This window comes from Chiloscyllium punctatum, chromosome 13 (genome assembly GCF_047496795.1).
Source record: "Chiloscyllium punctatum isolate Juve2018m chromosome 13, sChiPun1.3, whole genome shotgun sequence".
Lineage (NCBI taxonomy): Eukaryota > Metazoa > Chordata > Chondrichthyes > Orectolobiformes > Hemiscylliidae > Chiloscyllium > Chiloscyllium punctatum.
The window spans coordinates 96621543-96649094 of NC_092751.1; the positions used below are offsets into that span (position 1 = coordinate 96621543).

General features: G+C 40.3%; 1 protein-coding gene across 17 annotated transcripts in view; it reads right to left on the reverse strand.

Annotated features, from left to right (window-relative positions):
- Positions 1 to 12009: 12009 nt before the first annotated feature.
- LOC140484688 (disks large homolog 5-like) overlaps positions 12010 to 27552 on the reverse strand; it is a 218127-nt gene continuing 202584 nt past the window's right edge. For all 17 annotated transcript variants that reach the window (XM_072583361.1, XM_072583358.1, XM_072583357.1 and 14 more), the window contains 3 exons: positions 25967 to 26076; positions 25214 to 25326; positions 12010 to 13892 (listed from right to left, as the gene is read on the reverse strand). In XM_072583361.1, the coding sequence (XP_072439462.1) occupies positions 13789 to 13892; positions 25214 to 25326; positions 25967 to 26076 (327 nt within the window). In that variant the 3' untranslated portion in view covers positions 12010 to 13788. The remainder of the gene's footprint in view (positions 13893 to 25213; positions 25327 to 25966; positions 26077 to 27552) is intronic.

Here is a 27552-nt window from a genome sequence, read left to right on the forward strand (position 1 = left end):
GGCCAAGACAGAAGACAGTCTGAATAAGTGATAATAAGACATAAGGGACAGATAAATGGGTGAGCTGTATTGAAAACAATCCATATAACATGGGTGACAGCTTTATAGAACACTTGCATTCTGTCTGCAAACATGAACCCAAGCTTCCAGTTGCCTGCCATTTAATCTTGTCAACATTCCTGTGACAGGCCTGCTGCAGTGCACCAGGAGAAAGTGAGGACTGCAGATGTTGGAGATCAGAATCAACTGGTGTGGTGCTGGAAAAGCACAGCAGGTCAGGCAGCATCCAAGGAGCAGGAGAGCCAACATTTTGGGCATAAGCCCTTCATCAGGAATATGCTGCAGTGCACCAGTCAGCCTGAACACAAGCTCAAAGGGCAACATCTCATTTTCCACTTGGGGACATTGCAGCTTCCAGGACACACGATCGAGTTCAATAACTTTACACCCTGATTCTTTCCTTTCATATTTTTCACCAACCCCATACCCAATCCTGTTATTAGCATAGTCACTCATTCTCACCTGCTCCTAGGTGTAATACCACATTAAATGGAGGCTTTGTAGTGCAGCTTACCCATTCCCTCCTACTCTTAGCTCTTATCATTTATTAAGCTTTTCTTCTGACCTGCCCTGCTCTCCTTAATTTCCTTGTTTACCTACCCCTTTGATAGTGAGGATACGGTGGGATAAGGGTAGATTTCAGCTTTGGGCAGAGAAATGGCAAGTAGAGTTAAATAAGATGATGTAGTTTGGAAGGTCAGGTTCAGGTACTAATGATACAATATATGGCAGAACCCTCAGGAGCATTGACACACAGAGAGATCTGGGTGTACAGGTCCATAGATCCCTGAAAGTGGAAACACAGGTGGATTAGGTGGTCAAGAAGGCATACAGCATGCTTGTCTTCATCGACCAGGACATTGAATATAAAAGTTAGCAAGTTATGTTGCAGATCTACAAAACTTTACACCACATTTGAAATATTGCATGCAGTTCTGGTCACCACACTACCAGAAGGACGTAAATGCTTTAGTTTCTTTTAAGATTACTTACAGTGTGGAAACAGGCCCTTCGGCCCAACAAGTCCACACTGACCTGCCGAAGCGCACCCACCCAGACCCATTCCCCTACATTTACCCCTGCACCTAACACTACAGGCAATTTAGCATGGCCAACTCACCTAACCTGCACGTTTTTGACTGTGGGAGGAAACCGGAGCATCTGGAGGAAGTTATCTGGTTTGAAGGGTTTTAGTTATGAGGCGAGATTGAATAAATCCAGATTGTTTTCACTGGAAAGATGGAGGTTGAGGGGGCAAACTGATCAGGTCTACAAATTTATGGGAGGCAAAGATAGGGTGGATGATCAGCGGCTTTTTCCCAGGGTGGAAAGGTCAACTACAAGAGGGCACAGGTTCAAGGTGAGGGGGGAAAACTTAGGCGAGAGGTGAGGGAAAAGTTTTTACACTGAGGGTGTGGTGCCTGGAGTGCACTGCCATTGGAGGTGGGAGAAGCAGGCACGTTAGCAATGTTTAAGGCATATCTTGATAGACACATAATGGAAGGTGAACAGAGGGATAGAAACCATGTATGAACAATAAGTAATGGATCTAAATAAAGATTAGAATCAGTGTAGGCTTGGTGATCCGAAGGGTCTGTTCCTGTGCTGTATTATACTGTATATTAATTTGGTCTGTGATCAGGAATGGGAAAACATGACTGCAGGAGAGGCAGGTATGGAGATCTGGGGGGGGGGGGGGGGGGGGGCGGGGGCGGGGGGAAGTGTTTGAGGACCTTCAAGCCAAAAGTAGTGAGGTTCTTGTAAGCAATGTGGAGGAGAGTCAGTACTGTGGGGAAGATGAGCAAACTGACTACAGCACTGCGGTACAGGAACCAATCAGGTGGAAGAAGGAATGCAGTAGTGATAGGGGTCAGTATAATTAGGAGGATTGATACTGTTCTGTGCAGCCAGGGACATCTGTCCTAAAGATTGCGTTGCCTGCCTTGTGCCAGGGTAAGGACATCTCCTCAAAGCTGGAAAGGAAGTTGGAGATGGAGGCAAAGGATCCAGTTGCAATCATGCACATTGGCGCATTGATAAGACTAGGAAGGAGGATCTGCTAATAGTTTTTCAACAGTCAGGGGCTAAATTACGAAGCGTATCCTCCAACTACTTAAACCATGGTGTGGCAGGCAGATTAGATGCATGGATTAATAAAGTTAAGGTGTTAATGCATAATTCGATGTCTCAAAGATATGAAGTTTCTCAGATATTTGAACATCAATTTTAAAGGTATATATTCCACAGTGATTTCAACTGCAGTTTCCCTCCCATCTGTGATACAGAGTGGGTTTCTATCTGGGGGATCACTGGTAACATAGAGTAGAAACTATCAGAGTTTGCAGAATGTTGGTAATTCATGGCTTCAATTACAGATGCATCAGGAACCATGTATCAGAACTCAACACTACAATATAAGAAATTAATGTGTCCAGGATTGGCAATACAGCTGTCTAAACTACTGATCACGTTTTGCTTAAACATGTTTGTCTTGCAAACATCTTGATTTTTGAATTATGTTTCCACCACTTTTCCCATTTAACCATCATGTGCTTACATTTATGAAGTATGTACACACGCTTATACTGACTTCAGTTGAGATCTTTCAGCTTTTTACAGGCCTCTCTAGGAAGCTGTCAGCTTCCAATCTATCCTGATCATAGGCCACTGCCCAGCATATACCTTTAATGGATTTTGATCAAGCAATAGTGAAGGAATGGTGATATAATTCCAAGCCAGGCTGGTGTGTGATTTGGAGGGGAGCGTGAAGGTGGTGGTGTTCCCATGCATGTATTCTTCTAAGTGATAAAGGTTGTGGGTTTGGAAGTTGAAGAAGCCTTATTGAGTTGCTACAGTGCATCCTGTAGATTATACACATTACTACCACAGTGATGATGTTAGAGGCAGTGAATTTTGACTGGAGCACCAATCAAGCATGCTGCTTTGTCCAGACGGTGTTGAGCTTCATGAGTGTTGTTGGAGCTGCACTTAACCAGGCAATTGGAGAGTATTCCATCACATTCCTGACTTGTGTGCCTTGCAGATGCTGGGCAGGATTCAGTGAGTGAGTTAGCAACAACACCCTTCAGGACCCAGAGTTTCATAGAGCTGTTAGCTAGTGAGTTTTTCCAGACTTGTTTAAATTTTTGTGATGGATTCCTAATAAAAGTGAAACATTTCAGGTGTGACAGTCAAAAAGCTTATCTGAAGTGATGCCAAGGCAAATTGGCTTTTTAAAGACGTCACTCACTTCTGAGTAAAATCAAATATTCAAAATGACACCAGATTCCAAATGTATGTATTCATTAAGACCCTTTCAAATGTATCTTCATATAGGAAAACAAAATAAATGATCAGGGGAGTTAGCATTTTACATTCAGACTCATCCAGTAACTATCCAAAAGTTAAAGATGGAAAGACACAAAAATGTCATGCCCCATTTTGCAAATAGGCCAATACAGAAATCATCTGAATTCCTTTCAGGAAGAAGTCAATGGTCACTTTCAGCCTGGTGACAGGGAGTCCAAGGGGAGATAAGGTAGGGTTACACCTAAGGTTTACACAAATCTGTTGATGATGCAGTTAATCTCATCAGAAGGTTCTTGATTTTCTGCTTCCAACATAACCTTCTCCACATTTGCAGCATCCAACTGGTTCTTTAGCAATTATGTGGTTTCGTGTGTTATTACCCATGTGTTTATCGGAATAATTTCCTGCAAGTCTTCTCTCAGTATCTTGACAGTGCAGGTCCATCCTCAACTTAGTGAAATTTCAACATTACCCCCTAATTAAACCAAGGAAAAATTAGTCTTTAATTGTCTGAGGAAGTGGCCATTTAACAACAATCAAATCTAGTGACCTGAAAAGAGTTTGTGTTTAAACATCTGCATCTTAATCCTTGATGTTTTGTCTGAATATGAATAATGACCTTTTCTGCATTAAGCAACACCATTAAAAATCTGACCGTAGGGTGTTACAAAATATATTAATGTTGCAGAAAGTAAAAGCAAGAGGCTGTAATAAAATTACAAATACACACATAAAATAGAGACCATCAAGGTTACACATTCACAAACCATTTACAATCCACTAAAAAGGTTTAATTTATTGTCTTACATTTTGGGAGTTTACTGTTTTCATCAGTTCTAACACCACCAATTACACGAGTAAATGAACTCCCAGAAAGGTATTGCATAACGCTTGGTAAAAGTGGTGAGCCCAAGGATTGAACAGCGAACCATCATGATTATAGTCCTGGTTTACCATGTAGCCTCAGTTTTTGCTTTTGGTGTGCCAAAGAACCAAAACTTGACAAAAACATGGCTTGGACTATTAACTAATAATCACATTAATTTAACACAGATAAATGGCATATTAAATGCAGATGCAGGTTTATTGTAATTATAGATTTAACTATTCATTGAATATCAGAAACAACCAAAAGAATTATCCTATGTCAATTGAGTATATGGAACCTGAAATGCATTTTGTGATGATCATTGACTCGCCCTGTTCCCTGATAGCTTTCAGCCAACAAAATATTGGCCAATCAAAATCCTTTGAAAATAAGTTAGAATAACAGGCCGTTGCAATTTATTTAACTACAGTATCAGGTGGCAAATATGTAAATTAAACTGCTAATCTGATATATACTTCAAAGAGATCTGCAGCACATTGGTCTTTAAACTGAATGACTAGACTCCCAACCAAATGATTTTGGCCCAACAAATTGCTGCCATAAAAATCTAATGACTACTTGCTTGCAACAGCATGTTGAAGCACAATGAATTAGCCATAGAATTATGTATGTTGTTCATATCCAGATGGCCAATATATCTGGGTCCTGAGTGTTGCATTCCGAAAAGGCTGAATATTTTTGTTGTTCGTTTTCTGTAATTAAGTCTGCATTCTTACCCGTTAGCAAGAAAGAAGAACTACTTACATTCAGAGAACTCAACATTTCACTGATAATAGATTTATTTTACAAATACAATACTAATTCTAAATACCGCATCTCTAATTCCTTTTGCTTTAGAAACTGAAAAGGAACTCATTTGTTAATTTCCACACATTAATGTCATATAGAATAATTAAAGCCAGTAGCCTTTCAGTTTTCAAACACGAAATTCTGCATTGCTTGTAAATATTATCACAGCCTTTATTTATCTGACACTAGCTTAGATAATATAGACTAAGTATGAAACTTAGGGCAGCAAAATAATATTACTTGAGCATTGATATTTGATACCCTTGCTTAATATACCAGAATAGGTCTCATTAGCATGAAGTTACACCTTATTTGATGCAAGGCTACTGTGCAACGTTTAGTAAATAAGGGAGTAAAATTCAATTGCAAGTATCCAGTGTTCAACAGGTGGAGCTTGTACAGTTCTGAGATCATGGTTTGACCAGAAATTCACTGAACTTGATGGACTTCACAGGATTATATCCCAGATGTAGGTTTGCTCACTGAGCTGTAAAGGTCATTTCAGATGTTTCATCACCATACTAGGTAACATCTTCAATAAGCCTCCAGATGAAGCACCGGTGGTGCATGTTTTATATGTTTTGGTTTCCTTGGGTTATATCCCATTAGCTCAGGCTATTGCTGAGCATAACTTTACTTTTGAGGGGATTTTACTTCATTACTATTGCTGGATCAGATCTGCAAGTCAAGACTTGAGTTAACTTCAGGAGATAACATTGGGGAGATGACGGCTAAGTGGCATTCATGCCCGTCTGTTAATCCACACAGCCCGGATAATGCTTTGAGGACCTGGGTTTGAATCCTACTATAACAGATGGTAGAATTAAGAGTCTAAAGACGACCATGAAATCATTGTTGACTGTCAGGAAAAACCCATTTGGTTCCTTCCCTAGTCTAGCCTACATATGATTCCAATGTGGTTGACTCTCAACTGCCCTTTGGGCAATAAATGTTGGTCTAGCCAGTGATGTCCTCATCCAAGAATGAATTTTAAAAAAAAGATGGTCAGCAACTAATTTGTATCACAGACTAATATCCATATTCCATCATAAATCAGAGTTGAACTGAGATAGCAGACCTCATAATGAGAACATTTAAATGGAAATAACCTAAGGGTGGGTCTTGCAGATTTAGAACATAGGACATTACAATGCAGTACAGGCCCTTCGGCCTTCGATGTTGTGCCGACCTGTGGAACCAATCTGAAGCCCATCTAACCTACATTCTTCTATTCTCGCCCATATGACGTGCATTTCACGTGATGGAACAGTGATATTTTCACACTTTATGCTGTTGTAGAGACTGGGCAGATATATGGGAACACCACCACCTCCAAGCTGTCGCTGTTTCTTCATTGTCACTGGATTGACTCCCTACTTAACAGCGTCGTGGGGTACCTACAACAAATGGATTACAGTGGTTCAAGAATGTAGTTCACCACCACTTTCAGAAAGGCAACTAGGAATAAGCAATACATGTTGGCTCAGCTACCCATGTCCATATCATGAGTGAATTTTTAAAAAATCTTCAGGAGACAGGTTGTTAATATGCTGTCTTGGAAGTATGCGATCTTTATAGTTTGTAAGGATAGCCTACTTGTGTTTTGTCTTTGCTGGAAGGCATTAGGAATTGACAGAAATGAATGCCTATCATCCATTCCATATTTTATAGAATAATGTTCAGTCTGTTCTTTTATCCCTCCTTCGTTGTAGTAATTCCACTTCAAATCTTTGATGGACGCTGGTGTAGTCCCCAAATCTCTTGCTGTGTAATAATTCTACACTCTCAACTTGTGTATTTCAGGAATGGATTATTAAACATTTGGTAAACTATAATGCTGACATTTCTATTACAATACCAAAGTTTCCACCTCAGAAATCCTATACCCTATTTGTATTTGATGTTATCAGCTGCAGAATCCCCAATAATTATTTTAAATGTGAACACTAAGGTTTCATTGTTCATATACCAGTTGTATAATTTGATTTCAGAATGTTTTTGCTGGTATATCACTTTTATTTTTGATTCACATGATGTAATATTTTTGGCATTGAATGCCATCTCCCATTAGTCTTGCATATTTGCGATTCCAGTAGATTATTTTGCTGTGAATTGATATAATCTTGTTTTCCTTAATTCATAAATCACAGCTGCAAATACATAGGAAGGTTGTTTACTTACGCCAAGAAGAGTAAATGTCCCAACATAGTTATGAGGTATTCCAAGGGGCTATTTCCAGGAGACGATAATTCCCCAAATGTCACTTTTTGTTTTCTATTGATCAGAAACTGCCCAGATCCAACTTAATGAAATCCGCTGATTTCACTGTGGTGGAATTTGAACAAGAGCTTTTCACAAAGACCTTTGTCATAGGCTTTTGACAATCAGTTTTGTCATGTGCTTTAATTTCTTTCAACACTTGAAATTCGCACATTGAAGCACAGCTTTTGCAGACTGTCATTCAACCTTTTCAGTGATGATAAATGAAAAATCCACATTATTATTTCTGCAAACTTAAGTCATACAATGGATTACAGAACAAAGAAACTTCAGTTTACCAATGCTTTCATTCCCTTTATTTTGATCATATGTTACACCAAAATAAAAGCCATCAAGTAGTTCTTTCAGTGAAAGTTACTGTCCGTTAGTTTCACTAATGAGCAAATAGTAGGCAAAATGTTACAGATGATAACACACTAACCACAGACTGGCACTTGACCAGTTTGAAAGCCACTTCCAGCATCTCCCTCAATGTTTTCATACACTACAATGTCCAGGGCAATGCTCTCAAAAGCAATTTCTTTTAACCTCTTATCCTGCAGAGTTTAGTTTGGAAAATTGGTAAAATTAATGAGTGATTGAAATGCAGATGATCTCTGCTCTCCAAAATAAATGGCAATGTAGCGCATAAATCATAGAATCTCTAGTGTGGAAAGGGGCAATTTGGCCCATTGAGTCTACACTGCCCTTCCAAAGAACATCCCAACCAGATCTACCTTCCTACCCTATTCCATAAACCGGCATTTTCTATGGCTCATCCACCTAATCTGTACATCTTTGGACTGTGGGAGGAAACTCATACAGACATGAGGAGAATGTGCAAACTCCACACCTGAGGCTGGAAGCGAACCCGGATCCCTGGCACGATGCAACAGCCATGCTAACTAATGAGCCACTGATTACAGAAGAAACCTTTTACACTTTTAAGTCTGTAATTTTTGGGGGGGGGGGGGTATACACTGCTTGATTTATACCAACTGTTATGATATTTCTTCAACAAATTTAATGCCAGTTTGTCCCCTGGCATTACTGAGCATGGCTATCATGGACCTAATCTGGAATGATTTAAAACTTTTGAGGATGCATTTTGTGACCTCACCCTTTCAAACTGTACTTTAGCCTCATCGCAGCTGCTTTGGGCTCTTTCATAACTCCTACAGTATTCCAGGACAATAGATCCTGTTTGCCATTCTCCTCAACAGTTAGGTTAAGTGCTGTGCAAATGCTTCAGTTCTCAACAGGGTAAGCCTTGGCACCCTTGATCAACAGCTAGCAACTCAAACAGCTCTCATTTGCATTTTACAGAGAACAAACACCCATTCTCTCTGATATGTAAAACAAGCTTCTTGAGCTAACTCCTTAGTAGTCAAACAATACAAGGACAAATGTTTGTAAGCAGGAGAGAGGGATAGAAGGAATTATTAGACAATAAATGGAGGAGCAGGCAAGGCAACAGCAGTCAGCTTCACTGAGAGGAGTGGGTGAAGTGAGGACTATTGCACAGCAGCAAACAGACCAATGGCCAACCTGAGTGGGACTTGGGCTCTAAACAAGAACAGGATTTGGAGATGCCGGTGTTGATAAATGTACAGATGGCATGACCAATTGTATAGAGATCCAAATAAGTTAAAAATCACACAAAACCAGGTTGTAGTCCAATAGGTTTATTTGGAAGCACCAGCTTTCGGAGCACTGCTCCTTCATCAGATGGTTTGTTCAACATTGTTCTCTGTAAAATGCCAAATGAGAGCCGTTTCGGTTGCTAGCTGCTGATCGAGGGTGCCATGGCTTACCCTGAGCACTTGCACAGCACTTAGCCTAACAGTCGAAGAGAATAGCAGACAGGATCTGTTGACCTGGAATACTGTAAGCATTATGAAAGAGCCCAAAGCAGCTGCAGTGAGGATAAAGTACAGTTTGAAATGGCAAGGTCACAACCATCTGATGAAGGAGCAGTGCTCTGAAAGCTAGTGCTTCCAAATAAACCTGTTGGACTATAACCTGGTGTTGTGTGATTTTTAAGAACAGGATTGTTTTGGCTGTAAGAGACAAAGCATATGGCAGTATGACATCACAGCCATGACCAAGACTTGGTTGAACAATAGGCAGGATTGACAGCTCATCATAATAATTTAGTTATTATAAGATAATCCTTGCTTTTAAAACAAGTGGTAAATACTGACCAGCATCTGAATAATGATCTAGAATTAGATCTATTTCCCCTTAATGCTAAACACCCACACAATACAAAGGTATCCACAAAAAGAAGGGCAAAAGGAAAAAAACACAACTGACCCAGGTAAAGGAAAGGACAATGTGACAATCCAAAGGATTTCTCGTCAACAAAATCAAATTGCTGTCAGCTGTAGACTAATGGAAAATATTCATTTCAGACCAAAATCAAGAATTTGGAAAGTGCCCATGGTTTAGTTTCTCAGGGCTTATCGGGCAGTCAAAGTACTGATATTTGGAAGCTCTATCAGATTCTGAGACATGCTGAGAGAAAGGGGGAGATACACAGGCATTTTCTGAAGTTTCCTCCTCGCTGCCTATTTGGTGTTTACTCAGCAAGTTGACACTTAGTGAAACATGGTCCTACTACAGAGAAAAAAAGAGTTAAGTATTAAAACGATATAGGGCTAATAGTGAAGATTTGATGTTTCTTGTCACTGTTGGTTTAACGGTTTGATTTTTCTAGACTTTATGGTGTGATGCTCACATTGATGAGACTGCATTTTTTTCATTGTGACAAAGTCACAAAAAGCAAGTTTTCTTTTGTTAGGTTCACTCTGCTTGAGGTAACAAAGATTGATCAGCATTACATCATATGTTTGTGTTCAATTAGCTAACCTTTACAATGAAATATTGCGTATGAATATGCTGAAGTCTTAAATTCTACATATCTTTGGTATAACTGTTTGTTAAAGACTAGATCTACCAGCCTCTCTCTCATGCTGTCTTCAACATGGATTTAGTAAAGGGAGGTCATGCCTGACAAACCTGTTGGAATTTTTTGAAGAGGTAACAAGTAGGTTAGACCAGGGGAACCCAGTGGATGTGGTCTATCTGGACTTTCAAAAGGCCTTTGATAAGGTGCCACACGGGAGATTGCTGAGCAAGGTGAGGGCCCATGGTGTTCGAGGTGAGCTGCTGGGATGGATTGAGGATTGGCTATCTAACAGAAGGCAGAGAGTTGGGATAAAAGGTTCCTTTTCAGAATGGCAGCCGGTGACGAGCGGTGTCCCGCAGGGTTCGGTGCTGGGGCCACAGCCGTTCGCATTATATATTAATGATTTGGATGAGGGAACCGGGGGCATTCTAGCGAAGTTTGCCGATGATACAAAGTTAGGTAGACAGGCAGGTAGTACTGAGGAAGTGGGGAGGCTACAGAAGGATCTAGACAGGTTGGGAGAGTGGTCCAGGAAATGGCTGATGGAATTTAACGTGAGCAAGTGCGAGGTCTTGCACTTTGGCAAAAAGAATATAGGAATGGACTACTTTCTAAATGGTGAGAAACTTAATAAAGCCAAAGCACAAAGGGATCTGGGAGTGCTAGTCGAGGATTCTCTAAAGGTAAACATGCAGGTTGAGTCTGTGATTAAGAAAGCGAATGCAATGTTGTCTCTTATCTCAAGAGGGTTGGAATATAAAAGCAGAGATGTACTACTAAGACTTTATAAAGCTCTGGTTAGGCCCCATTTGGAGTACTGTGTCCAGTTTTGGTCCCCACACCTCAGGAAGGACATACTGGCACTGGAACGTGTCCAGCGGAGATTCACACGGATGATCCCTGGAATGACAGGTCTAGCATATGAGGAACGGCTGAGGATACTGGGATTGTATTCGTTGGAGTTTAGAAGATTAAGGGGAGATCTAATAGAGACGTACAAAATAATACATGGCTTTGAAAAGGTGGATGCTAGAAAATTGTTTCTGTTAGGCGAGGAGACTAGGACCCGTGGACACAGCCTTAGAATTAGAGGGGGTCATTTCAGAACGGAAATGCGGAGACATTTCTTCAGCCAGAGAGTGGTGGGCCTGTGGAATTCATTGCCACGGAGTGCAGTGGAAGCCGGGACGCTAAATGTCTTCAAGGCCGAGATTGATAGGTTCTTGTTGTCTAGAGGAATTAAGGGCTACGGGGAGAACGCTGGCAAGTGGAGCTGAAATGCGCATCAGCCATGATTGAATGGCGGAGTGGACTCGATGGGCCGAATGGCCTTACTTCCACTCCTATGTCTTATGGTCTTATGGTCTTCATCCTGAGAATGAAAAAAAAATTCTAATGATCTCATCAGGGATTTTACTCTCATCAGCTCAAGCTAAGCAGGCTATAAATTTCTAGTTCTGATTTATTGTCCTTTTTGAATTTTGTTTAGTCTGCAAGGAAATAATGCTGAAAACGTGTTGCTGAAAAAAGCGCAGCAGGTCAGGCAGCTTCCAAGGAACAGGAGAATCGACGTTTCGGGCATAAGCCCTTCTTCAGGATTCAGGAGTAGATGAGCCATGATCTAACAGAATGGCAGAACAGACTTGAGAAGCTGGACAGCAGTCTCTAGTACCTCGGATGAAACCATATCAATCAAATTAGGAAAAAATATACATTTCTAAACTCAAGCTGCTTATCTAGATTTCACCAAGTTAATTTCAAACACAATGGATAGTTGGAACAAAAACACATGTTGGATATCAGAAATTGACCTTTATTCTTGTACTAATCAATTGCTTTACATTTGATACAAAGTAACATTCTTTTTTCAGCACAGAAAAAAAACATCAGTCCCTGTTTGCTCTGTACCATTTCTGTCACACTCTGACTGTGCCTTCAACAACTTACACTGGCAGGTGGTGCATAGGGATCAAGTCACTGGATCAGTTGGATTTACATGTTGAGCCAAAATGAAAAATCCAACAGTATGATTGGGCACTTTGAATGTAAAAGGGAAACTTCCTCATTGCTAGATCAAACTGTTATAGAAGTAATTGAATTGCTCTACATACCTGCAGTATGTGAAGTCAAGTGAAAACCTTGCCCAATGCTACTTCTGGCGCTAATTCTAATTTAAAAAGTGTTTTTTAAAAAAAAAATCAAGTTGTTAAAATGTCAAACAACCTTTTGTTCTTTAAAAATATCCCTTTTTACTATAGAATTCAAAAAATTAGCAGTTTCATTGAATGTATGAAAAGCTCTCATGCACCAGGCAATTCATGAAATGTAAGGAACAGTCTTGTGTTTCTTTATACATTGAAGACTGTAGGTACAGGAGGAAACTACACTTAAAAATGACACAAACTGGAGGACCAAAAGCAATTATCCTGTATTAGGCATACAGGATTCACAAGTGCAATGTGAAAAGATGATATTAATGTTGACAATTTGGCACAATATATTGGGGACAGGAGTGGGGGTTGGGGGTGGACAACAGAACAGAGACATTGCATTGCAGATTCAATGACCAATTTCCAGACAGTGGCAACTCTACAATTACTTACTGTGCCTCAAAACTACATTTACTTCGACAAAATCTCCAAGCAAGGGAAATAGTGTTTCAAAGTTAAATAAATCTGACTGCTACACACTCTGAATTAAAAAAAAGCTCAACATATACTGCAAAATTGCACCAAGATGAGTTTCTTCAATATATACAGCTTTTAGAAAGTGTCATATCAGCATGCCAGGCCTAGCTAATAGCTCTTTACCCCTTGCTACATATCATTAGGCCCAACAATTAAGGTATTAGTTTATACAATATGATCAGATAACATTATACTGCTTAAATATCAAGATCCATGCAGAAAAATATATTTTCAACAGACAAAAACAAAAATGCAGTGGTCTGCCCTTTAAAGGAGTGCACAAAAGTTCATAGTCCACTCCAAACAGTACCAATCACAATATCTTTTCCCACATACATGATCACTCTGTACCAATTTTATTAGGTTTAATCTGCCAGTAGAATCACAGGACGCGAGCATGTAACCAGCTAAGCACGCCTGTATGCATGCACAAACTTCACCCCATTCAGAAGAATTGTCTTATCCAAAATACAAAAAATAAGAGATAAGGATATAAACATTCAAGTAAACATTTAAAACAAATACTCAGGAAATATTACTTGTAAACGTGTGTTCTAAGTTTTAGTTGCAGCATCACTTTTATTTCAAATTTTATTTGGGGGAGTGGAGAAAGAAGGTAGAATAAAATATTTTAAAATCAGTCCTGAATATATCCAATTTGAAGGGTATTTTTGTAACAATGCCAGAGTACAGCAGATGCCAGGTCAATGTGTATTTAAAAAAGGTTTGACCCAACACCCTCAGAATGAGATTCATTTTCTGTTCACTATAAGTACATTGCCTGTTCTGTGTAATTTGCAATCTTCAGATTGTGTACTCAATACGGCAATTGTCAGGTTTCACACCTTTATGGCAAAGGAAGTTTGAGCTGCTCAAGTGTGATCCTAGAGTGTTCCAGCTGGAATCCACAAGACTTTGTTTTGTTCTTGATCAACAATTGTCATGATCTGAGTGCAAATGTAGGGCAGGCTGCCGCCCTGGACAATACCTGCAAAGAGACAGAGATGATTAATAATTAGTAAGTGACTGTCATTTTGTAAGGTTTCTTTGATATCAAAAAGTGCAAACCAATGACAGGCTAGAATTTCCATTCACAATCACAAATATGAAACGTTCCAAGCCTTTACTTTTGATTAGGGTATTATAATTCTGCCTATCACTCATTAATATTACACATCTTTGTGCCATGTGAGGACATCTTCCCTGTTCTATATTGATATTGAAAGGGATGTAACAATGGAAAGTAAATGATGCAATGGAAAACAATATTCCTAAAAATAAAATGATAAGTACATCAATATAGCATGTATTTAAAAGCAAAATCATTTAAAACTGCAACATTCTCCTACTTTTGCTTGTCTTCCAAATGCAATGATTCACTGGTGAGGCATCTGGTATGTTGCCTTACTCATGTGGCCTTTCACCATGTAGGAATCGGCCACTATTTTCAGTCAATCTTACAATCTAACTGTTGAGAAATCAGGCTTAACATTTCAGGTCCGGCAACCCTTCCTCAGAACTGAGGGTAGTTAGGAAAATATTGGTCTATATTGCAGAAGATAGAGTTGGGGGAGGGGTTACAACGTAAATGGAAGTGGGAATATAGTCCAAAGAGAGAGAAGAACAATTGAACAGACATGGAAATAAATAACAATCTGGCTAAGAGGGCAAACATCTGGAGACTGTTAGTGGCTAACAATAAGTGGAATGGCAGATTGACTAGGCCTGGTAGGGGGCTAGGACATGAGACAGTGCAGACCAGAAAATTATTTTTCCTGGAGGAAAGGTCTGACCTGTTCCCTCCCCACCACTTCCTTCCACTTGGCCAATCTCATCCTCATCCTCAACAACTTCACTCTTATCTTCTCTCATTTTCTTCAGGTCAGAGAGTTGATCATGGGTACCCTCATGGGCCTCAGTTATGCCTCTCTCTTTGTGGGAACAATCTTTGGTCCAGTCCTATTCCAGTCACAATCCTTTCTCCGATATACGATACCATTGGTGCTGCTTCCCTCTCTCATCCCTCTCTCATCCGGAATTGGACAGGTTTATCAATTTCACTTCCAGTTTTCTCCATGCACTCACTTTAACCTGGTCTATTTCTGACTCCTTCCTTCTGTTTCCTTTTTTGGGGATAGACTGGCCACTAATATTCACTATAAACCCACTGACCCCACAGCTACCTGGACCATACATCCTTGCACTCCATTCCATTTTCTCAGTCTCTGTTGCATATGTTTCATTGATGCCAACTTTGACAAGGGTGCCTTCGAATTGCCCACCTTCATCCTCAACCGAGGATTCCCCAGGACCGTTCTCCAGGGTCCTCAACCAGGCCTGACCCAGCTCCCGCACCTCTGCCCCCACCCCCTTTCTTCCCTCCTGCAACAGTGATAGGGTTCCACTTGTCCGTACCTACCATCCCATCAACGTCTACATCCAGACGATGCTGCCATTTCTGCCATCTCCAGCGAGATGCCACCACCTGACACATATTCTCCTTCCCTCCCTTGACCACCTTCCACAGGGACCATTCCCTCTGGGACACCCTGGTCCACTCTTCCTCGACTCCCAACACCACACGACAGCCCAATGGCACCTTCCTCTGCAACTACCGAATCTGTATCACGACCCATTTACCTCCTCCTTCCTCAGTGTCCAAGGGCCCAAACATACACCACTTTCCCTGCACTTCCCACCATGTAGTCTATGGCATTCGCTGCTCACAATGTGGTCTCCTCTACATTGGGGAAACAAGGAATAAACTGGGTGACTGCTTCGCAGAACAAACTACATTCTGCCCGCAAAAAAAAAGAGCCTGAGCTTCCAGCTGCCTGCAACTTTAACACACTACCCTGCTCTCTGGCCAACAACTCTATTTCAGGCTTGCTGCAGTGCTCCATCAATTCTCAGTGCAAGCTAGAAGAACAATACCTCATCTTCTGCTTGGGTACCCTGCAGCCCTCCCAACTGAATAGCTAGTTCAATAATTTTAGGGCCTGAACTCTCCCATGTCCGAGCTCCTACCCACACACCAGGTTTTCTTATCTCAGTCTGCCATTACACATCAACTAATGCTAGCTACTAACAGTCTCAATTAACAGCTATTCAGTCTCCTAGTCAGATCGTTATCCACTCCCTTGTCTGTCCAACTGTTCTTCTCACTCATAAAACTGAAAGAACTATGCATACTGTGAAAGAGAAACAAAAGCCAGAAGATGCGGGGAGAGCTCAGCAGATCTGGTAGCATCTGTGAAGAGAAGTCAGAGTTAATATTTCAGGTCCAGTAACCCTTCCTCAGAACGGAGTTTCTCTTCACAATGCTTTTGCTTCACAGAACCTGCAGATCTGCTGAGCTTTTCCAACAACTTCATTTTTTGTTCTTCTCTCTCTTTGGGCTCTATCCCCACCTGTTGTTTACCCCAACCCCTTCACAACCATTCGAGGAGCAGGGAAGTCAACGCTTTGAGCATCAGGAAAACTGATGCTTATGCTCGAAACGTTGACTCTCCTGCTCCTTGGAAGCTGCCTGACCTGCTATGCTTTTTCAGCACCACACACTGACTCAGATCTCCAGGATCTGTAGTCCTCACTTTCTCCCAGATTGTGAGGTTGCCCAGAGGAAACAACAAAAGCAGTGACAGTGGTAGTAAAGTAGGTGGATACGTAAAATAGCTGCAAGAGAGAGAAAATGGGTTGGATCTACTGAGAGGAAAGCTAACAATACACAGCCGAAGGACAGTGAGGGATATAACAGAAATGGAAAACAGAGGTCATATTGTGAAGTTGTGGAACTCAATAGTGAGTCCTGTAGGTTGTAAAGTGCCCAAGTAGAAAATGAAGCCTTGTTCCTGCAGCTGGTGTTGAATTGCACTAATGTACAGTAGTAGGCCAAGGATGGAAATGTTAGTATGACCACAAGGTGGTTTAGTGGAATAGGAAGCAATCTATTTGACCTGTTTATTTTGCTTCTGATTTCCAGCACCTGCTGTAATGTTTTTACTAATATATTGCATACTTCATTTATTAGCTGGTGCTAAAAATGACCCTACTTATGGAACGCTAGTCACGTGAGTTATGCTTCATTTGTTATTTAAATTATTTTGCTCCTGGAAAAGCAAAGAACAAAGTAAAATTTATGAGTGCAAATAATATGCAATAATTTATTCCAATTCTTATGCTAATTTATTTTTCATTTTAATACACCCACCAGTTCAGGCATCCCAAGGTGAGCCTTGAACCTACCCATTTTAATTCATCAGATATGTGGGAAAATCACTGGATTTCCTATATCTACAGGGTTTTAACAATATTGAATATATGCTGTTTACATGACAGACAGCATATTTACAGAATATTCATACACTTTCAGATCTTCTTTCTAAAACATTCATTCATGTGATGCAGGAGTTCATTAATTGTCCATCCCTACTTACCCAGTTAAGAGTCAACCATGTTGCTGTGGGTCTGATTCACATGTAGACCAGACCAGGTAAGTACAGCAGTTTCCTTCTCTAAGGACATGAGTGAACCAGATGAGTTGCTCCTGACAATCAGCAATGGTTTCATGACCATCATCCGACTCTTAATTCCAGATTTTTATTGGAATTAAACTACACCATCTGCCATGGTGGGATTTGAACCCGGGTCCCCAGAACATTACCTGCATCTCTGGGAGACTGATTACTAAACTCAGTCATCTCTGACTAAGCCCCACTCTCTTCAACTGGATCCTCATTTCCTGACCCACAGGTCACAATCAGTGAAGACTGGGGACAATATTTCATCGTCACCAATACTCAACACTGAAGCCCCCCCCCCAAGGGTGTGTACTCACTGTATACCCATGACTGCATCGCCAAATACCAGACTAATGCCAATTACAAGTTCACTCATGACACCACCATAGTCGGTTGAATCTCAGGTGGCGACGAAACAGACAACAGACGGGAGATGGAGGACCTGGAAAATTGATGCACTGAGAACAATCTTTCTCTCAATGCCGAAAACCAATGAACGCATTATTGACTTTCGGTGGCATGTTACTCATGCCCCCTAAACATTAAAATTCACAGAGGTGGAACGAGTGGAGAGTGTCAAGCTCCTGGGAGTGGTCATGTGGACTCTTCATGTGGATGCACTGATTACAAAGGGCCAACAACGTCTCTTCTTCCTCAGGCAGCTGAGAAAATTTGGCATGACAGCAAATACTCTCATCAACTTTTATAGGTGTGCCATCGAGATCATTCTGTCTGGATGTATCACTACCTGGTATGGCAACTGTACCATTCAAGATTGGAGACTGTTACAGAGGGTGGTGAACTCGGCCTGGACAATCACAAAGGCCAACCTCCCATCTATGGAATCCATCGACCAGGCCCACTGTCAAGGAAAGGCTGCCAGCATTCTCAAAGACCCATCCCACCCTGGCAATGTTTTCCTACAACCTCTACCATTGGGCAGAAGGTTCGGAAGCCTGAATACACACACCAGCTGGTTTTGAAACAGTTTCTACCGTGCTGTTGTTAGAATACTGAATGGACTCACAAAGTCTTAACATTCGCCTGCACCTGTATTTTTGTTTTTGCTACTGTTTACCGGTTATTTACTTCTCTATGATGTTTAACTCTGTGATCTGCCTGTATCGCAAGACGAAGCTTTTCACTGTGCCTCGGTACACGTGACAATAAATTCAATTCAATTCAGTCTAGTGATAATACGACAAGGCTAATGCCTCTCCTAAAAGAAAGGCAAAAAAATGCATTAAACCTGTTAAAACAGTTTCAGGCAGAGCAAAGATATTTCAATGAGAGTTTATTGCTACAGATGAAAACTTGGAAAATTAGAAAGTGAAAGTGAAAGCCTTCTTGGGTAGTGCTGTAGTATCAATATACCATGATATGCTGCTTGAGAATAGATTTAATTCTCTCCATTGCATTGAATTGTTCATAAGTTAAGCACAGTAAACCACATCATGCTTGTCCAGTGTAATTTAAAAAATAATCAAGGGTTTGTGGGTGTTGCTGTTCAACAATTAATGGCTCTTCCCTAATTTTCCTGGAGAAAGAGATCCTTCCTTCTTGAAAAATCAGCTTTTGGCGTGTCAGACACCCACTGTGCTGTTCAGGATTTCCAGATTTTGACCTAGCGACTGTGAAGGAATGGCAATACTGTTTCATATCAGGATGGTGAGTGGCATGGAAGGGTATTTGGAGGTGCTGGTGTGCCCATGTATCTGCTGCCCTCGTTCTTCTGGGTAGTAGAGGCTGTGGGTTGGACGGTGCTATAAAAGGAGGCTTAATGTGTCACTGCAGTGCGTATATCATATGCATTAAATGATGGAGGGTGTGAATGTTGAAATTACTTTCAATATCACAGTACAACGAATTGTACATTTGTGCATAAAATATTAAACTTAATCCACAAGTTAATATAGCTCTCTTTGCCTTTTTAACCACTGAAACCAACATGAACCATTACTAATTAAATTGTTCATATTGTCTTCATTCAATATTTATAAAGGCAATATCTAATACCTGCAGTCAATCTAAATCTCAAAGGCATTTTTAGAATCAAGATAGATATTCTGGAGTTGTCTGCAGGGGAACCTTGATTATCCGAATACCAGATTATCCGAAGGAGATCGCGAGGTCCCGATAGAAACATTACATCAGAGACACGTTTCCAAGCTTGATCGCGTCTTTTGTTTACATTGATTAAAAATGAACTCAGCTTACTGAAATGCTGCCGAGAACAGTCCTGGACAAAGATGGGAGCCCAAGTACCGTCTCCAAATGACTGACAGGTCGTCCTCTCTCTTACCCCTCCCACACTTTTCTCTGGAGTTCTACACAGGGATGTAGCCTAAACCCCTCTTCCCCAGATAATCTCTTCAACATTTTTCTGTACAGAGCAAAGGTGGAACCTGAGAAAAAGTTGTGCGCGCACTATTTGGAGACTCATTCCCCCAAAGGCAGTACCAGTCTTCCTGATCATGTCCCATCTGGCTGCCCCTGAAGGGAAGGGGGGGTGGGTGTGGATGGGGTGTGGGGGTTCAGATGGTGGCAGGGCTGGTCTGAGTTGGCGTAGGTTGGGGCCCACGGGGGGTGGGGTTGCTCATGCGTGCAATGTGCTGGTGCTTAGTCTCCTGAATGGGGAGCAGACATTAGCAAGTGCTCGCTTCCTCAATTCCATGAACTTATGGGGGTGGGGTGGGGGCATAGAGTGGCTTCAGCAATGCTGCAGGTCCCTTACACACAAGTTTGCATCTGCTCAGAAACAAACCCTGAGACAGAGAGAGGGAGCAAGGCAGGCAGAGTGAAGGAAAAGGAAACTTTGGAAAATTCAGAGCCCCAGAGGAGAGGCATTGAATCAATTAACCGAATAATCAATTATCTGAATGAAATAGTGCCCACCCTTCTCGTTGGAATAATCGAGGTTCCTCTGTACTGTAGTTGGAAATTTGCAGTAGAGTGATGGACACTGCCATCTAGTGTTATTATATTGTTAGCACACAAAAAGTAGCCAGTGAGTCATAAGTGCTCTTGGAAGAGCAACAAAAAAACAAAAGTGAAACAAAATCAATAACATTTAAATGTTTTAGAACTTAATTTCAAACCTTGAAATGCAGCACACCACAAGCAGAAGTTAAGCTGGTGCATGAATCTATGTTAAGGAGCTTAAATAAAGATGAGCACTAAATGCAACATAAAACTGACAGGCTAGAGGGCCTTAGATTTTCTAATGATTCTTTGTAAGGAGTGGATATTTCACTTGCTTTTCTTTCTGTTCATTTACAGCACCTACATGATCTCTAATGTCCTTAATTTCAATCATGTTTGAATACTGAAACAAGATAAATAGAGATTTTCTAAGTTTGGATAATTTGATCTGCTTTTGCAATGCACTGACTTTTAATAAAATTTATCATCATTTTATTTAATCTTTCCAGAAACAATAGTTTGTCCTATGACAATGATGCTAGATAGATTTTCTATTAATTGATTTATTTGTTAAGGATTAACCTTAATTTTAGATTTTGTCACGTATAGAGTGGCTGACAATTTACCAGCAAGTTTTAAAAAAGGACTTAAAAAGACAAAATGGACAAACAGCAGAAGTGACTGGTAGTCAGAATTGAGATCAAATGTCGATAGACATTAACAAAAAGGGGACTTGGTCATATTTACAAAAATGCAATAATTACAAAGTAAAAAGGCAAAATCCTAGAGGATCAAAGAGCTGCTCTCTCATTAGAGGGGGAAGACTAGTGATGAGTTTAACCGGAGGGTGACGATGCCTCTGGTAAGGTTGAGAAGGTGGGTCCTCCATGGTAATCTCAGCCAGTGCGGGAACTGAATCTATGCTGTTGGCATCACTCTGCATCACAAACCAGTTGTTCAACCATCTAAATACCTAATCTCACTTGGGGTCCTCTAATTCAATATTGGAATTCTAAAGAGATTTTGGACATGAACAGACATTGTACCTGCGCTGTTGAATGAGAAAAGGTTGTACAGGCTGAGCTTGTTTCCACTGGAATTTAGAAGGAGAAAGGATGACTTGAATGAAATACATAAGATGCTCAATAATCTTAACAAAGTGCATATGGAGAGCGTCTGTCCTCTTGTGAATGAGTCGAGAACTAGTGGACTCTGTTTAAAAGTTAGGGACCATCCTTTTCAGACAAAGATGAGGAGATTTTTTTTCTCTCAGAGAAGTTGTGAGATGTTAGAAGGTAATGGAGACAGGTAATTGAAGGTTTTTAAGACAGAGGTAGATAGATTGCTGTTAGGGAAGGGAAATTGGAGATGGGAATTGATTAGCCATGATATTTCAGACCCATAGGGAAAAGCTCACTTCCGCTTCTAATTTATTTATATTCCTAAACTGAAGTTATATTTTATGCCATTATATTTTAATCATACAGGACACTTCTTCATGCATGAATTAAATGAGATTGATCAATGTTCCAACAGGTATTTGTGTTTTGCTAAAAATCGTACTGATGATCATACTGGTTAAGAAAGATGGTCAATGGAGAGTATCCAATCAAAAGCTACGGCATAGAAAGTGGTAAAAACTAGTGGTAGGCCTACAGATCGGAACTTTAAGGAACCAATGAAGAATGAACGATAAAGTAATAATGAGGGAAAAAACTGATCATGAAAGTAAACTGGAAAGAAATAGAAAATCAAATAACCAGAGCTTCTATGGGCACATAAAAGGGGGAAAAAACGGTCGCTAAAGTAAGTGAATCCCTTCGAGGATGCAACTGGGGAACCAATGATAAAGAACAAGGAAATGGCAAATAATTTGAACCAATATTTTGCGTTGGTCTTTAAGGTGGAGAACACTATCAACATCCCAAAGATAACAGATGAGCAAGGTGTTAATATGAGGAAAGATCTTGTAACAGTCTCTATCATAAGGATCAAGCTAATGAAACTAAGAGCATTCAAGTCACCAGGACCAATTCCCGAACTCACTGAATTATGGGAGGGTCCCAGCAGAGTGGAAAACTGCTAACGTGACAACCCTGTTCAAGGAGGAGGGAAACAGAAAGCAGGAAACTCCAAGCCAGATCACTTAACAGCTGCTGTGGAGTCCATTGAGTAAACTGAACATTTAGAAAAACTCGACACAATCAAATAGAGTGAACATTTGCCAATGTTCTTTGAGGATAAAACAAGCAGAGTTGATAAAGGAGAACTAGTAGATGTAGTGCATTTAGATTTCCCTGAGGCATTTCAGAAGATGCCACAGAGTCATAGAGTGATATAGCAAGGAAACAGACGCCTCAGTCCAACTAGTCCATGCTGACCATGTTCTCAAACCAAAATAGTGCCACTTGACTGCATTTGGCCCATTTACCTCCAAATCCTTCCTATTCATTAACTTAACCAAATGTCTTTTCCGTGTTGTAACCGTACTTGCTACCAACACTTCCTCTGGCAGTTCATTCCATATACAAACCACTCTCAGTGTAAAATGTTGTCCTGTGTCCTTTTTACATCTTTCTCCTCTCACCTTAAAAATATGCCCCATAATTTTGAACTCCACTCTATAGAAGAGACCTTTGCAATTCACCTTATCTATGTTCCTCTTGATTTTATAAACCTATACAAGGTCACCCCTCAATCTCCTACACTCGCAACAAAAAACGTCACAGCGTATCCAGCCTCTTTTTATAACTCGAACCCTCCTGGTAAATCTTTTCTGGACCCTCTTCAATTTATTAATATCCGTCCTACAGCAGGGCGATCAGAACTATACAAGTTGTTCAGAAGAGGCCTCACTAATGTCCTGTACAAACTTAACATAACATCCCAATCCTGATAATCAAAGGTATGAATAATGAAGGCAAGAATATTAAACGCCTTCTTAACCGGTCTGTCTACTTATGAGGTAAATTTCAAATACTAATATACCTGAACCACTGAGTGTCTCTGTTCTACAAGACTACCCAGGGCCCTACCATTAACTGTGTAAGTCCGCCCTTGTTTGTTTTACCAAAATAGCATACCTCACATTTATCCAAATTAGACTCCATCTGCCACTCTTCGGTCTTATTAATCAAAATCTTTTAATTATCTTAGATAACCTTCTTCACTGCACATTATACCACCGATTTTGGTGTCACCGCAAACTTACTAACCGTGTCTCTTAAATTCCCACCCAAATAATTTATTTCAATGACAACAAAAATGGACCCTGTGGAACACCACTGGTCACAGGCCACCAGTTTGAAAAACAATCCTTCACCACCACTCTCTGTTTCCTACCGTCAAGCCAATTTTGTAACCAAATGGAAAGCTCTCCCTTAACAGTTGATAAAGTGTGGCACTGGAAAAAGCACAGCAGGTCAGGTAGTATCTGAGGAGCAAGAGAGTCGATGTTTTGGGCTTAACCCAAGCTCTCCTTGAATCCCATGTGATCTAACTGTAATAATTAGTCTACCACGCGGAACCCTGTCAAAGGCTTTACTAAAGTCATGTAAACAACGTCCACTCTGCCCTCATCAATCATTTTGGTTCCTTCCTCAAAAAGCTCAATCAAGTTTATGAGACACAATTTCTCTCGCACAAAGCCACGCTGACTATCCTTAATCAGTCCTTGCCTCTCCAAATGCTTGTAAATCCTTTCTTTCAGAATCACCTCCAATAACTTACCCAATAGCAACGTCAGGCCCACAGGTCTACAGTTTGCAGGTTACTTGCACAAAAAAGGAGATCATGGTTTTTGGGGTAATGTAAGTGCATAGATTCAGGATTGATTAACATACATGAAACAGTGAATTGAGATTAATTGGTCTTTTTGAGGTTGGAAAGACGTAACTAGTAGAGTGCCACAAAGATCACACCATGGTATAACTCTCTTGACAGCAGAATCATTGCTGCCTCAGTTTAGTTGATTTCTCTAAGATCTTTGACAGAATCTTGTTAAATATCAAAGTGTCCCAATTATTTACTGTCTATATTTTTGTTTGTCATTGAAATAAATGATTTGGGTGAAAATGTAGGTGATAGCAGACTATAACACATCCAAATTTGATGATACAAAAATAGGTGGAAGGGCACATTGCGAAGGGGGGCAAAGGAATTTGCAGGGGATATAGATAGGTTGAGTGAGTGGGCAAAAGCTTGCAGATGGTGATTAAGGGGCAAGTGTGGGATCATGCTGTGTAGCTGGTTGGAAGACTCAAAGTATACGATTATCAATTAAATTGAGAGAGGCTCTGAGAAAGTGCTGCACAGAAAGATCTGGGTAATCTTGTGATTGAAATGCATCTTTTCTGAGGTTCTAATGTAAAGATTCCTTGATAATGGATTAACTACATCAGTTGGGGGGGTTGGGGGGAATATCTTGGGCAAGGAGACATAGTTAGAGAATGACATGTAAAACTGACATGCAAAGGAATTTTTTCTCCTGGGGTGAATTCTCGAAATCAGAGAATTGTGATCACTGAGGTTATTTAAAAAGGGGTTGATAGATTTTTGAAATGTACGGGAGTTGATGGCTGTGCTAAACTGATACTAAAGAGGAATTGGGGGCTGCAGCAAATCAGCTGTGATACTGTTGAATGGCAGGGTGATTTTGAGGGACTGAATGGTCTTCTCTTACTTATGTTCTTATGTAAAGATTCGTTGATACTGGAGATCAGCTGCTAGAGCACTGATGATTGTCCAATAAAAATGAACAAATCAGTAATCTTGCATTTAAATAAACCTCTTCCCTTCAAAGTGAAGGTTAAAATGTGAACTGTAAGTCAAGATTAAGACTTGCAGTCTAACACAAACGGATCCTTACCTGTGAAAAACTTGGTATACTCCTGTTCAATCTTCTGAGCAGCCTCAAACTGTTCCTTGGAATGTTTTTTTTGTGTACCTTTGTCCCGCAGAAACACTGGATCCTTTTGCTCTCTGGCGATACAGTACAACTATTAGAATTTGCTAAAACCAGTGTAATGGCATTTTTAAAAAGGTCTAGGAGGTATGTGCATTCAAATAAACAAGTTATTGGTGTCTCCATTAAATACATTAAATATTTCAATAGCTTTTGTAATTTTCTATGCTATACTTTGTTCAATAAAAACAATAGCAAATGGCACAATATTTTGTGTTCTGAATAGAAAATGTTGGAAATACTCAGGTCAGGAAACATTTGTGAAGTTACTGAGGCATGTCAAATGACCTTTCATCAGAACTGATGTTGCCTGACCAGCTGAGTGTCTCATGGTTCTCCTGCTTTGCATCATTTACATTATAAAGAAAACATATAGACACAAAACAGATTGCATTATCATTTAAGAGATTATTATGTAGAATCTAAAACTGACATACGTTAAACACCAGAAGAATACACATTGCGCAACCATAGAAATGTGTACATACACCTTCATTTTGATTCATATCATGTTTTTGTTAGCTCTGTATAATTTTGAACTTATACATTCTTCAACAGCAACTGATTATTGATAGCACATGCTATTCTGTATACAATCATATTACAGATCAACAAAGAAAAGCTACTTATTCATTTTAATGAATTGAATCCACTCACTTGATTTGTTTCAAGTTTTTGTACCGTATGAATATAACGATTGGATAGATGTGTATTCGGTGCAGACGCTCAATAGCATGTGGTGCAATATCAAGTAAACAGTGGCTGTCCTATAAATAAAATTTAAAAGTTAAGAAAGGCAAACTTAATGGCAGCTCGTTACATTTTATAATGAACTACTATCTGCACTGGTGTCAGTTCTCGATCAGGGATTGTGTATTGAACAGGAATTGTTCAGTATATCAAAGATCAAATCGTCTTCTATCTATTATGGTCTGAAATGGGAAAGAAAAGTCAGCAAGAAATTGAGTAAAGAAAAGTTGACAAAAAAGTAAGATTTGCAAAATGGAAAAGTTTAGGGATCAGAATGCTGGTTTGGCAACATGGCCAAACATCGCACATCATATGTTGACATGTCATGTCGTCAGGAATATTCTGATATTCATTTATATCAAGGCAAGTGCATTTCTAACAAGTGGCTAAACTTTATCTCAAACTCACCCTCTGCTAGGACAGTGTTTGCTTGCTTGTAAACACTGCTGATTTAGTTATAAATAACGCTGCTTTCCTGAGGAATCCTTGCAAATACTGCTAGTATCTAGGAGTCCAGTATCACAATTTAGAAAAAAACACTCATATGTAAAATGTGATCTACCAATGACCAAGAAAGCTAATATGCCATTACATTGTTTTTTTTAAACTTCATTTATGGAATCAGGGTATCACCACTGACTAGGCCAGCATTTATTGCTCCACCCTAACAGTTAAGAATCAACCATATTGCTGTGGGTCTGGAGTCACATATAGGCTGGACCAGATACGGATAGCAGCCTCCTTCTCTAAAGGACCTTAGCGAACCAGATGGGTTTTTCCAACAATCAACAGTGGATTCATGGTCATCATTAGACTCTTCATTCTAGATTTTTAAAACATTTAAATTCCATCATCTGCTGTGGTGCTATTCAAACCCAGGTCCCCAGAACATTACCTGGGCCTCTGGATTAACAGTCCAGCAATATTATCATAGGCCATCACCTCCCCTGTTACATCAACCTCTGTGCATCGATCTGGAGGCATGCTACAGGTAGGTTTCCACAGAACCACAGAAAAGTGACAACACAGATTGAGGCCATTTAGCTCATAGTTTATTCAGCTGGTGCTGGCACAAACTGCCCATTCTAATCCCACTTATCTGCACCTGGTCCGCAGCTTTGCAGGTTACACAGCTGCAGGTGCAGATCCAGATTCCTTATAAACCTGTTGAGTGTTTCCGCTTCATCTACAAAGTTTTGCAGTGAATTCCAGATACCCACCACCCTCTGGATGAACAAGATTTCCCCCATGTCTCCTTTAAACCCTCTACCAATCACCTCAAATTTGTTGCGTCCTCTCTGCTTTGGGAAACAGGTTTTCCCTGTCCACTGGATCCAAATTGTTCATTATTTTATATCCCATTATTAATTCACTTTTCAGCCTCCTCTGTTCTAAGGAAACATCTCTAACCTCTCAAATCTTTCTTCCTACCTTCAATTTGCTGGTTATACACTTTCCTATAAACTTACGTAGGCAGGGTTTTTTAGACTCTC